The following is a 13,943-nucleotide window of genomic DNA, read 5'->3' on the forward strand; positions in this document are numbered from 1 at the left end:
GCCTCGGGGGGCGAAGGTGGGAGGGCGAGCCGGCAATGAAAGATGCCGTTGATGAGGCCGAGGGCTGGGAGGGGGAACAGAGGATGTGGGAGGCTGATAGAGTGCTGATAGTCTCCAACAATAGGCCCCAGTGTGCGAACTTCGACTTCAGGACTTCGTGGCGAACGGACGCGAAATGCAAACGCGAATGCACACAATCTGACATTTTTTTTTCCTTTTTTTTTTTTTTTTTTTTAAACATGCGCACACATGTACGTACACTGTGACCATTATATTTACTCACACAGAGCACGGCCTCGCCAACACGGACCGTGGGTCATACCCAGAGGGAGGGAAACTTCGCTGGCGGACTCCCCTTGTGACTTTCACAGCTGTCATGCTCCTTTTTACAGCCTTCATTCATCCCCTAACCTAAGGGACGAGGAGCATGTGATGATGCCTCGCACGTACACACTCGAGCGCAGTTAACGTACACAAATGCGCACAAGCAGGAAGCCAAGACAGCTGACGCGGCGCAAATGCGGTGTGTTATTTGTCCAAATACGATCACACACCCCGTTCTGCCGTCGCAAGGCTAATGATGTGGACTGTTATCGAGTAGGTGCTCCGTGTTAGGGCCGATTATTTCAGAAACGTTATCTAAATGGAGGATATTGTGTGTGAAGCAAAATAAAAGCGGGATTTGCCTTCGACTCTCGCTGATCTTTGTTGTAACGTCACTAAATCCATTCATCTTAGAGGCCCTCGGACGTTTTTTCGGGGATGTTTTCATCAAATTAAATGCAGCCTTCGAGCCTTTACAACCAACAAAAATAAGATAATGTCACCTTTCCACGAGGCTTTTATTTTAAAAAGCTCCCCTCTAAAGCCGAAGTGACACCGCGATCTTCAGCGCTCCAGTGATGAAGCAGAAACGAAAACGTCCCCCCTCTCCACGGCGTCTCGACCCAACGGTTGAGTGGCTGTTTTTTTTTTTCTTCTTCTTTTTTTTTTTTTGTCGCTGTAGCCAGAAGTGCCACGCACCCCGCCAGTTGGCTTTTTGTGCTTTTTATAAGTGACACAGTGTGATAGACCCTGCCCGCAAACCCTCCATAACAATCATATTGGTATCCTCTCAACTTCATTCCTATGGGGCGCCGTCACTGTCAAGACTGGCTGAAGTTTAGTCGAAGACATTAAGAGAGCACCTCTGGGGGCAAACGTCGATGGAGAGAAGAGAAGAGAAGAGAAGAGAAGAGAAGAGAAGAGAAGAGAAGAGAAGAGAAGAGAAGAGAAGAGAAGAGAAGGCCGCCTTTAAGCTCCGAACCATAACTTTCCATATGTTCAAAGATAAGTGAGCATTTGTAAAGCTAGTTGTTCATATGCAATAAAAATACAGTGTAGGTTTATATTTTATTTATTTATGACTAAAATGATGGTGAAAATTTGTTATTTAATTCACATAGTGGATATGCTTTCCTAAGCACCTGTTAGAGTCAAACAGCATGAAGGGCCCTAGCAATTTGCCAGGTCTCTACAGGTCCCTACAAGACAAGTCTGGTGGAATTCCTGCACTGATAAACACACGATGTATGTGCCAATTTCACAGGGAGATAAAAAAAAGGTTAATTTCTGTCTCTCTTTGTAAACCCCATTCTTTTGGCAGGAGTATTATTGCCTGTTTTAATTCTGTTTCAGTTTTTTTTTTCTTCTTCAGTCTTGGCAAAGTCTTTCTCCCATAGAAGTTTTCCAACTTGACTAAACAAAGCTTGATTAAAGTTATATAACTCTGTTTCCGTGAGCCCACTGGGACTTCAGAAAGATGTGATGTTGATGCCAGATTTAAAAAAGATGAACAGACCTGCCATGATGTCACCCGTGAGTTTCCACCGAGAGTGGTTTTGAAGCTCAGCGTGGTGGCAGCCATCTTGGCAGTAAAAAATGGACAAAGAGCCGGGGAGGGCAAAGTGACGCCTAGGCTGACAGTTGTGATACAAATGGGGAAATTAGCTACAGAAACCAAAACATTTCTGTTTACCAGGCTGAGAGCATGATGATTTCTGCTGTAAACTTGGACTTTTTAACATCTATGGGGATTGACTATGGCTTCAGAAGGAAGCCTCAAAGTGGTTATTCAACTGCAGTTTCCAGTAAGTTGGCTCTTAGTTGTAGGTAGACATTAAGATTCATCTTCTGGACACCTTGAATGTTATAACCACAGACGGTATAAAAATAGACAGAGGAACTGCTCCCCAGAAGTGAAGCCAAAGCAAGTGGAGCTCCCCCTGGTGACTGGCTGCAGTACAGGTCATAAGCTCCACCTCGTCCATGATAGTGGATAGGACTTGGGTCAAACTAAAACATTAAAATACTTGTCAAATATACATTTTTTAAGGAAGTTTCTGTCATTTTAGACAGTTAATATAAATTATGTTCAACTGCCATTTTTCTTTTTTCTTTTTGGATAAGTTCAATCATTGTTAGAAGCAGGATGGGACATAATGGCGACCACCAATTGACATGCCAGCCCCTCTGGAAAATGGTCCCCTGGGTCTTTAATACAATATTTCTTTGTAACTTGGTTGAAACAGAGCAAAGCACAGTATTAATTAACTGAAAACATGAGTGACTCCACTCTTGGACCACAGACTGGCTCCAATAGCGTCCAGTGTAAGACAGTGGTGCCACGGTGTTGGTATTTATACAGTTCATGGTTGATACATGGTTGATACATCTAAATCAAAAAGCAAAAATGACAGGATTATGGTGGTACATGGTTACTTCTACTTCTTATGGTGTGTTGCCACTGTTACCACCCCTAGGGCCATGCTTTAAGCATTTTTCAGGTGTGCATCCTTGTCTTCGGTGAATAGAATCAGTGGTCTTGTTTGTCTTCTATATCATTTTATACCCTACACATATTTACTAATCTTAACCACTGCGTAAAAAGAGTGCTCTCCTTCCTATGCTTCACACCTTGCAAGAGATAAAACATTCACCATTCACTTGAACAGTTGCAAATGACCAGAAATATCAATTTTAAAGCCCATGACTACTTCTTTTCTTTGAAAACAGGATTACACCGATTATCTGTAAAATTTTCAGGTCCAGAGAAGCTCAGCGAGACCAGCTCCACATCCAGACTCATACAAGCCTGGAAGAGTGACAGTGTCTCCCGCGAGGACGGGTGCTGCCATCTCTCGCCGTGGTGGTCATCGGTGCTAAACTCCTGTCAGGTTCCATCTCACACACAACCACACACACACACACTGCTCTGTCTCGGGGTGGGACCGGCTCTCCATAGGGGTCAACATGTTGTCACACACACCAGGAAGCGATGTTGTTGTTGGCAGTCCCCACCTCTTCGCTACTGTCCACGTCCACCTCGCACACAGAAAACCCACTGTGGCTATTAGCATGTCAGCATGGAAGGGACACTTTGGGCCCAGGAGGATTTCACCCTGCCTAAAACTAGACAGCCATCTTTTATATTTATTTATCTGTATATTTAGGAGGGAGTGATCCATCCTTCTCCTGGTTAGTTTGCAGACAATAGAACACTTTTTTTGTCTTATTTTGTTGTATTTTTAAGCTTAGTATTTATTACATCTGCAGTGGTTCTGAACTGTAATAACATTTTTATATATATATTTTTTTAATTAATCATTTTTTAATTTTTCTGAGGAATATATATATATATATCTTTAATGTCCCTGTACACGATTTATTTATTTTATTTTTATTAATGTGTATTGTCCCAACTAAATAAAGTATAATATATTTAATAAAAACAAAATAAATAAAAATAAATAACCAAAAAAATAATTTTCTATAAAATGTAAAGATTTTACATTTTACATATTTATCTTGCCAGAGTTTGATTAAAAAAATAATTTTTTTTTGAGTAATTTACTGTTAAGGGATTAAACAGATGTTATTTGAGAGAGGAGTGACTGAATTTCGAGGAAATTAAAAAACAACTTTCTCACCTTACTGCATTCTTAGGTTTATCATTCACATCAGTCCTTTGTGATATTTATTCAAATTTTTAAATAAATAAATAAATTACGGTGGCATTCTATGATCACATGAAAATTAATTGATTGATGAAAATTAAATTAATTAAGCACTTGATATTTCTTGATTTTTGATTCGTGCGCATGCTCACACATCTTGTTTCCACACTGCTTTGAAACTAAATTGACTAGGTTTCCAGTTTTGCACCGTAACCTCATGATCTAGTTCTAAACTGACAACTCGATCCTCAAGGCTTTCCGACGTTTCTTGCATATTCAACAGTTGTGGCAAATTCAACTTTTCAGCTCTCCCTCCTAATTTCCCAGGATGTAAAATTCTTACGCTGAGGAAACGTTTTTATTCGACGTCATTTTTGATCATGTGCTCGACATTCGCAGCCGTCTCACAACTTGGACAAGAGGAGATGAGGGAAAAAAAAAAAAAAAAAAAAAAAACCTTAGTGGAAATGCCTTTCCACTCAAACACGGTGCATCTCTCCCAGGTGACTGCTTAGCGGTGGCAGTAATTGAAAACTCGCCCCTGGCGCTATGTATGTATGCGAGGCTGCATGCGAGCGTGTATGTGTGAATGAGTGAGCATGCAGGGTGCATGCGTGTATGTGTGTACAGATTAGAAGCGCATGCAGTGGCCGTCCTTCCGCCGCGTTCGAGCACGTGCTAGTGTCAGCTAGTGTTGGAACAGTCTTCGTTGCCGAGTCTCCTCCCTTCTCTAACAAGTCCACCTTTCCCCGATGTATGTCGCTGCGAGTTTAACTATTTTTTTTCCCCCAACAGGAGGATTAATAAATATCATTTTTTTAATACCACCCTCCCCTCCCCCCACCCCCTCTTTTTGCTCTTCCACGACGAGGGGCCAAATCTCTTCAGCATTTCCAGCCCTGTGAGCTAATTTGACAGCTCACGGGGGTGACGCTGATTCCACTTCGCAGAGACAGGTACCCTAGGGCTAGCCAGCTGGATCGCAGCGGATGCTTACAGATTTGGCTTTAGCTTCATGCTGGGTGTCATCTGTCTCTTTGGTCTGGCGCGGGATAATTTTTGTATGCGTATGTGTGTGTGTGTGTGTGTGTGTGTGTGTCCGCCCTGACATCATGTGCCTGAGCAGTTTGTGCCTGGCAGGCCTTGTCTGTCCAGGTTGGCCATCAAACACAGCCAGCATGGCCCTAATCTGACGAGGCACTGCTCCAAACATGCCACAGCAGCCTGAGCCGAGTGTGTGTGTGTGTGTGTGTGCGTATGTTTCGTTTGTCGTGTGCATGTGTGCGTGACCCCGGGGTAGACCCCCTTTTCCATACTTCTTGCCTTTCTCCTCCGCTCTAACCCACGTCCGACATCACCAGGCGCGCACACACACACACAAGCTGAAGAACAACCTCAAAAACCATCAAAGGTAGCTAGGTCCACCCCCCCCCACCCCATCTACATCTGTCATTTTGATTGTGGCCATTTTTCAGGACGCCCTGCCTCAACAGGTCTGGAGCGTCCCCAAGCCTGTTGCCCTCAGTCAACTTCGGCGCTGCCTCTTGGAGGAAGACACGATACCTCCCTGCGCCAGGACGGGAGAGGACGCGGGGACGGCCCCCGCCCCCCGCCCCCCCCTCCTCCTCCCGCCGCCCCTGTGGGAGAAATGACAGCGCAGTATCCTGTAAATCTCTGGGACGAGTCCCAAAATGGCAGCAGGGGCCCGTTGAAAATGCTAATCGAAGCCGACACACCGATCTCCCCCCCTGTACGTACGCGCGCGCACACACTTCCTGTACTCCTCTGAATGCCTGAGTGCCAATCTCCAGCTGGAAGGAGTAGGGGCCGTCATCGCACGCGTCTGACAAGGTTTCGTTCTGTTTTGCCGCAAAAGAGAAAAAAATAAAAAAATAAAAAAATCTTTCCTCAAATAGCATGGGATGATGACTACATATGTTGATTTTCAGGCTGTAAGCAACGTACCACGGCCGTGTCTTCCCATCAGGCCGTGGGCCACTGTGACAGCGGGGTTGTATCACACTACACGGCGACTTGATAAGGGCCGTCGCAGAGGAGTCTTAAGCGTGTTTATTTGGGTCTTTACCTCCGTGCTGCATTAGTTAACCTCTCATTCTGTTTTCTGCTTACCCCCCTCCCTCCCCCACGACCCTTCTCCGTGGTGGGCAGCTCTGAAGCATCCCGCCTTCAGCGGGCAGAGGAACAAGAGAGTGGTGGCGACCTGGACGAATGACCTGCTTCCTGCTCAGGGAGCAAGAGAGAAACATTAAATGATATCACGAGCGGAATACGGAGACAGAGAAGGGCAGAGGCAGGTAGGTGGGCTGCTGGACAGCAGGTCCTCTCCCACCAACCCGTTCTTCCCTTCAGGTCAGAGTCCTTGGCATCCGATGAGTAACGCCAGCCTCCCTCCCTTTTTCCCTTTGCCATCAGTGCCCCCCCACCTGTTCGAAGCCACGGCGCAGTCCGTGGCATTCAGTGTGTTGTGAACACAAAGCAGCGGCCCCCGCGGCCCTCCGCCCGGACCTCTGTGTCAAGACCCAGCCAAGCCGAGACAGAGAGAGAACGGAGAGCGGCTAAATGCAGAATAATTATACCCAGTGGGTAATTCGACCACCATCGTTACAGGGGCGGTGTGGCTGGGGCCGGGGAGGCGAGAGGCACGGAGGCAAGAGCGTCAGTGGGGCGAGCTCTCAGGGCCAGTGGGCATGTTGGGTAAACCACACTCATAGACCTCCCACTGCACTGCTGAAGCACCGTCGGTGGAAGTGCTGCAGGAGATCATCTGGATGCTGGCGAGCCTGCAGTCGCAGGGGAGGAATGCTGCTGCGCCGGTCTGACATCCTCCGTACAGATATCATGTGGAAATGTAAAACACACAAAAAAATAAGGGATGAGTATCGTTTGCAACAAGGAAAAATATACATGTGTAAAACACAGGAGCTGCTATGGTAAATAATAGATATATACATATATATGCATTATATAATCTGATAAAAATACTGATTCCTAGATTTAGTATACAGGACACATTATATATATATATATATATGTGTGTGTGTAATATATATAATATAATATATGCAGTATGATGAATTTACAATACTTTACCTTATTAAAATATATGCAATGGGTCTTATGTTGTAGAAATATAATTAATGTATGTTTTTCAAAGGTTCCAGTAGTGTCATTCCTAATTAACAATTGCATTTAAAATATATATGCAGTGATGCAAGCAGGATTTAACTTCCGCATAGCTGAACTTAATTTAACAAAAAGAAAAAAAAATGTAATAGGCTTAAAGCATGAGCAGAATTAAAATAAGGCTACCGAAGGAAAAAAAAAAAGAACCTGACGTGTTTATTTTAAGGTTGACAAGAGTGTAACTATGAACACTGCCTTCCTTTCAAGTGACAATATTGGAGAGTGTCCCAGAAAGTCTTCTGGGCTCCGTGCAGGGGTGTCAAATAAAAAGCAGAATTCACTTAATAGACCTGTGAGACGGGAAAACACAGAGAAACATGATCTGCTGTCGTGCAGCGAGCTCTCGCATGCAGACTGCAGCCCAGCATCAGAACGCTCGCAGATAATGATGCAGAAGGACAGATATTTCCTCGTTATGTTGATGTTGGCCTCGCTCTCCGAATTCTTTAATGCTGAGTAAAACCTCAACTTTGGATAAGTTTTATTTTAGAGGGGAGCGTTTTTTTTCCTTCTTTTTTTGTCTCTCTTTTGAACAGACTATAAATATACTGTAGTCTTTTTAATGCATTTAATCCCAGTTTAAGTATGCAAGACCTAAATTGTATGTAATGTTTAATTATAAAAATGCATCGATGAAAAACACTGATTTTATTTAATTGACTCCAAACATAAATCATTGCATGATTTTATTGATTTACAAGGAAATGTGAAATATTTGACTTATGAAATATTTTTTTTCTAAAAATATTAAATAAATTTTCAAATAGCTATAAACCACTCAGTTAGATTATTTTATATATATATTAATAATATATTTTCCTTCACATTTTATAACATAATCAGGACTTTTTAATGTCAGCCTGCAGATTCAGGAATAAACAAAACAACAGGATGTGCATTCTAGTCACAGGACGGCCCTGGCTGGTTATGACATGTTTTGTTGTCTTCTTCTTCTCAGACAAACCTCAGGCTTGTCTTTATCCCTCGGCTGTTGATCAATCATTTAATCCCTTTAATAGGCCCAAATCAAAACTAATGGAGCACGTAATAAGTGTTTAACTAAACAATGTGGACAGTGGGGGGGACTTAAGTGGTGTCTTAATGATTTTCTCTTAACTGAGCATGACAGTCCTAATGAATTCAGGGGCTCACAAAGCAAACTTTTGACAACTAATATGAACCGTTTGCCCCAAACAACGCCTCTCCTCACTGTGACTGGATTACTTTGTTCTTTGCCGCCAGTGCTGTGTGTATTAATGCATTTATGCCAATATATTTGCATTGCATGAAGAGTAATTGAAGCATAAACCAAGGTAATTCACACAACAGTGTTTCGCTCGCCGTGGATTTTAAAAACGAATGTGAGAGATTTAGTGCCGCCTTGTGGTGATTGTTGTTAAGGCAGTTTCCTCAAACTTAATAAATAAATAGATAAATAAATAACGAATTCCGATTCTAAGTAAAATACAATTACAAAGATGTCCGATAACCCCCATGGAGTCCGGAATTAAATATGAATTCGGGGCTTCACCAAAGACATCCTCAAATAAGCTTTTTAATTAGAATCTTTGTATTGTTGCTCAACCTCTATTAAGTGACGTTTTTTATCATAAATGGAAAGTAAATGTTGTGTTACTATATTCTGTTATCTATCTACAATAATAATATCCTTTAATAAAGTGCAGACTAATAGATACGTTGTATTTACAGTGTTTATAGTAATATAGCAGTAGGATGAATTTAAAGATTTGCAGCAGAACTGTGCTTCTAGTCCTGCGGAACTAATAATGTGGTTGATCTAACTCCATAAAGACTAGTCATAATATCATTCTAAAATTGACAAGGCAATACTTTCTAACAAATTATAAATAATGGTTAATGTTGAATGAATCATAATTTATTTACATGGTTTCAGCACAAACCATTTAGAGCAAGATTGTTTTATTAGATTGCATCCATTTTCGTTAGTTAATTTAAATTAAATTAAATTTTACTGAGTGGCCACATAGGGAAAAATCTCTCTGAGTGTTGTTTATTCTTCTTAATACAAGACATTATAAGTTATCAATTTATCAATCAGTCTGTGCTTTACACTTTCCATTAAACCATCAGGTGACAAAGTCAGCGAGTCATTAATAAACCAAAGGTAACTGGTACATTAAAGCGTATACATAGTGACCTATACGTGAGATATAACAAGTGTCCTGCAGGAGGAAAGTAAACAGAACAACTATTTTGAAAATATTCTTATAAGGAACAAAAAGCTATTTTAATGTGACTACTGTCTCAAAATGTTGCATTAAAATGTATGAACATTTTGTAGCTGTGTAATAAATATATTTTTAAAGACACAATAACGCCATTTTCACAAGACCCTTGATTAAATGTGACTTACTGTGAACGTGGTACCAGGATTTTAAAAATAAATAAATAAAATAAGTGTGATTACAGCTATATAGCTGGGTAGAAAATCGTGCTTTTGAGAAATAACTGAGAAAGACACATTCCCGTATTAGTGGCCAGCTGAGTGACTTGTGAACAGATAAGTTAACGTGATGAAATGAGGTTAAAAGGTACGATTAGATGCCACTTTGCTCCACCACGGAGCAAGAGTGACATCTGCTGTCCTGGGTCAAGCAAAGCAGGCACACAGCCCGAGCGAGAGGCGGGGTACACCCTGGACCGGTCGCAAGTCTTTCGCAGGGCGCATTTAAAACATCCAGACTAAACGCATTTCAGTTACAATTCAAATATTAACTAATTAAAAATATTTTGGTATATAAAGGCAAATCCGCGAGAAGAGGAGCTCTCACGAAGCTATATGTGACACCCCTCTTTCATCCAATTTGGTTCAGTCCGCGTTCTCACATCCGGAAGTAGTAGTTAGTGTTTATTATTTGAGTCAGCTGACTTCCATTCAGCTGACCACAGCTAGCAATGGCCACTCACAACCTATAGCTTGTGTGTAAAGCTATAGATTTATATTGGCAGATTGTCCTTTATTAGTGACTGGTACACTAGCTATGATAAGTATCTCTGTAGTCGTCACAATTAGCTGCCAGTTAGCTTAGCATTTGGAACATTTAGCGGCTAGTTAAGCTAAGTAGCTGCATCACAGAAGAAAGCACATTTATTTAACTACCAAAACGACTTAACTGGAGTTTAGAACAATGGACAAGATTGCTAAGGGTGAGTGAAAACCATAGCATAAAAATATGCTAGCACGTTAGCTTTGTTGCTTGTCGTCCTAAGCTCTTATCTCAGGCTGCAGCTGATTAAGCACACATACAGAAAAGTGTAACTGCGGTTAATGTTAGAAACTATTATCTTGTCATTAAAAAAAGACAAGTTGTTTTTGCAAGCGCCCCTGTACTACAATGTGCACAGTCTGCTCTCGTGGTTTTCTCATATTCTTTCCTGTTTGAAACTGTATTAATCCTGATCTGTGCTGATCCTCCAGATGTGGGTGATATCCAGTCCCGGCTGTTAGACCACAGACCCGTCATCAATGCAGAGATCCGCTACTTTGTGAGAGAGTTTGAGGTACTTGACTTGATGTACATACTTTTACACCAATGCTTTGCACACACTCACATGGCGGTATTCCATGAAACATATGAGGGCAGAAATCTAATGTTGTACCCTTGGGTCATCATGCTGTAGTGTCCCTGAGCCAAACAATATGTGACCTCCATCACTGGTGGGCTGTGCTTGAACTTGATCACAGACATCAGCAACGAAAAAAGTAATAAAAGGTGGATTTTATGTCCTTATTAAATAGCCCACAGAGTAGAGATGGGGCTCAAGCCCTCCAACCGTTTGGCTGGCAGACTTTTTGTGTTTTGTTTTCTTCAGGTATCTGAGTTAATTAATTGTTAGTTCGCTGTATTCAAGAAAGTGACTGTGGTTTTTAGAGAGACTGACATTTTCTGCTGCTCTTTAGGAAAAACGGGGATACAGGGAGTGTCGACTGCTGGAGAACCTTAATAAAATGGTCATGGAAACAAATGAACAAATGGTGCCAACTGATGTAGAGGACATGAACAAGCAGCTGTCTGACGTCATAAAACGCCGTAAGTCAACTCAAAATGACCTTTTTTTTTCTTTTACTTTTTTGACGTTTTCTTCGACAGCGACGCTATGTGAAAATCTAATTCTAATGTACTGTTGACATTTTGTAGTGTTATTTTAAATAAACAGTCAACCACACGGAAAAGTGAAACCTTATATATATGACACCTTTTAGGGAGATTTATTTGAAATCCGTCTCATTTAAACCTCTGATACCTGAGATTTTGTGTTCTCTTTGAAAATGAAGTGGGTGGTGCCAAGATTTTAAGAGCTTTCTGAAGCTTGTGGAGTCCTAAGAGTCTGGCATGGGTTTAAACAGATCTCCAAATGACTTGGTATCATTCCCCTATATGGAAAATGATGTAGAAGTGGCATAGATATCAAAAGACTGCCATTCAGTCCAGGATTGGCAGCACAAAAAGAGGCTAATGGCGCAAAAAATCTGTAAGAGCCCTGAGTTATCATCACAGGATCTGCAGGTGCATGTGTCTACAATCAGGAACAGACTGCACAAATGTGAGCTGCACGGGAGGCGTGCCAGGAAAAAGCCTTCGCTTTCCAAAAAGAATATTACAGCAAAATTTGCCAATGAACTTAACAGGCGAAGACCAGAGGCTTTTGGAATAAATGTGGTCTGGACGGATGAATCACAGATAGAGTTGTTTGGCCAATGGTGACCGATCAAAGATCACACAGTACCAGCTGTGAAGAATGGTGGTGGAAATGTTATGGTGCACTGCTGCTTTGCTGTCACCGCCATCATCACCGATTCAACCACGAACTCTGCGTCATATCAAATAGTGCTGGGAAACTATGCGAGGCTATGTGAGGTAGCTCAATATGAAATGATGTGTAATTTTGAAACATCCAAAATCTACACCGCGAAAACATTTGGGGTGTAGATATATCGCCTTTATCTGTAGTCTTTCACATGACTTAACTGTATAGAAAAATTTATTAATATATACATTGTTACAATTACAAATAAAAATGCTGTCTTCATTTCAACAATGTACTGAACTTTACATTTGAATGCATCTTCCACAGTGGAGGCTGCTAATCACATGGCAGAGAGAGTCCAGCAGAGGGAGCTAGAGGCACAGCAGGTAAAAACTTGGGCAAAGCACTTAACACAGCAAGTGGACACAACTTGATAGCGTCAGAAATCCACATTGTAATGAAGAGATTTATGCCATTTTGAACTTGTACTTTAAGCACAGCACAATCCTTCATCATCTTCAATACTTTGTTGTGTTGGTCTCGTTTTTATTTCAAGAGCAACCAGCTGCAGACGAACTTGGAGCAGCTGAAAGAAGAGTGGGCAGAGTTTCTGAAAGAGCAGCAGAGACTGAAGGAGGAGGTGGATGCGGAGCACGCCAGGGCTGTATCAGAAGTCAGCACTCGGTACAGCGAAAAGAAGAAGGACTTGGCCAAGTTTTCGCTCATGTGATCAGCCTGCCACAGTTTGTCTCTCAGTGTGCGAACGCACTGTTGCAGGCGTGGACGTCTGTTCCGCACGTGCAAAAAGCTCACGCCTCTCGTGACACACACTCGAAACAGAGCATAAAACTTTTTAAAGAGTTTTGCTCAAGTCACCATTTTCCAAATCATAAATATGAAACTGTGATTAAAAATGTGGCACTTTCACAGTCCATCAAGTTCAGTATATATGCACAGCGTGAAAGTCGTCTGGAATATGTCATTTTTAGAACAAGCAATCATTTGATTGTTCCTTGGCTGTGAAGTTTTAAACATTTCACCATTTTTAATGGATGCCTGCCTGAAGGGTCCCGATGATAAATTAACATCTCGTTGAAAGGTGCCTTGAGCTTGGCACTGGTGAGAGGTATTCCAAGCGCAGAAAGTCAGATCATTAAATGTTAGAAAGGCTCCGCGGAGCAGGTGTGTTTAAAGCACAGGCCTGGCGTTGTGGAAATGAGCGCGAACAGAACCCTTTCCTGGAGAAGCCGTCCCTCACCAGCCCTCCCGTGTTTGTTACGTTTGACCCCTGACATTAACTTGGAGTAAACCGACTGTCTGTGAGGTGACTTTCATTATAAAAAGGCTTTCGCTGAAACCGGCTCCGAACGCTCGGCAGCAGATGTTTTTCATTTGCTCTGCCACCTCAAATCTGATTTTAATGAGTCGCAAATCCAATATTTTTTATCGCTGTTGAAACCGAGAGGAATCGCAAGTTGCGTTGGGGTCCTCTGGTTTGAATTTCCTCCTGGTCATGTTTGTATTAAAGTAAGCTTTCAGAGGCTGTCGTGCTTTTGTGTTTAGAGTGCTTTACATTTGCAGAAGGATAAATGCAACCTCCAAGTGTTCATGTATTCTACAGTCGTGTTACCGCTAACGTTGGTCTCGATCCAGATGTCGCGACCCTCTGAGGATCATTTAATGATGTGTTTTGTTTTCCTACGTCGCACAATGGCATTCTTTAAGACAGGTTAACAGACGTACGGGCACACTGAGCACGTTCTTGGTACGTCTCGGAGCAGAAGACATTCAGACTGCTCATACAGTTTGTACGAATGTCCACATGTCCCATCATCTGACGAAGGAGCAGGTCTGGACTCCAGCTCAGCCGTCAACTGAACTAAAATAAAGTTTCTGTAAGGAAAAATAAGACACGGAGTCCCTCTCTAGAGTGTTTGACACATGTGGCAGCAG

The 13,943-nt window shown here is 42.2% G+C and overlaps 1 protein-coding gene across 1 annotated transcript; it reads left to right on the top strand.

Annotated features, from left to right (window-relative positions):
- The first annotated feature begins 10,059 nt into the window (after positions 1 to 10,059).
- bloc1s5 (biogenesis of lysosomal organelles complex-1, subunit 5, muted) lies at positions 10,060 to 13,531 on the top strand. The gene is made up of 5 exons (XM_047568830.1): positions 10,060 to 10,388; positions 10,660 to 10,742; positions 11,143 to 11,272; positions 12,318 to 12,376; positions 12,547 to 13,531. Exons 1-5 carry the CDS (start codon positions 10,370 to 10,372, stop codon positions 12,718 to 12,720), a joined length of 465 nt encoding a protein of 154 aa, XP_047424786.1. The 5' UTR covers positions 10,060 to 10,369; the 3' UTR covers positions 12,721 to 13,531.
- Positions 13,532 to 13,943: the final 412 nt, after the last annotated feature.

The sequence above is a fragment of the Mugil cephalus genome, chromosome 18, assembly GCF_022458985.1.
Source record: "Mugil cephalus isolate CIBA_MC_2020 chromosome 18, CIBA_Mcephalus_1.1, whole genome shotgun sequence".
NCBI lineage: Eukaryota > Metazoa > Chordata > Actinopteri > Mugiliformes > Mugilidae > Mugil > Mugil cephalus.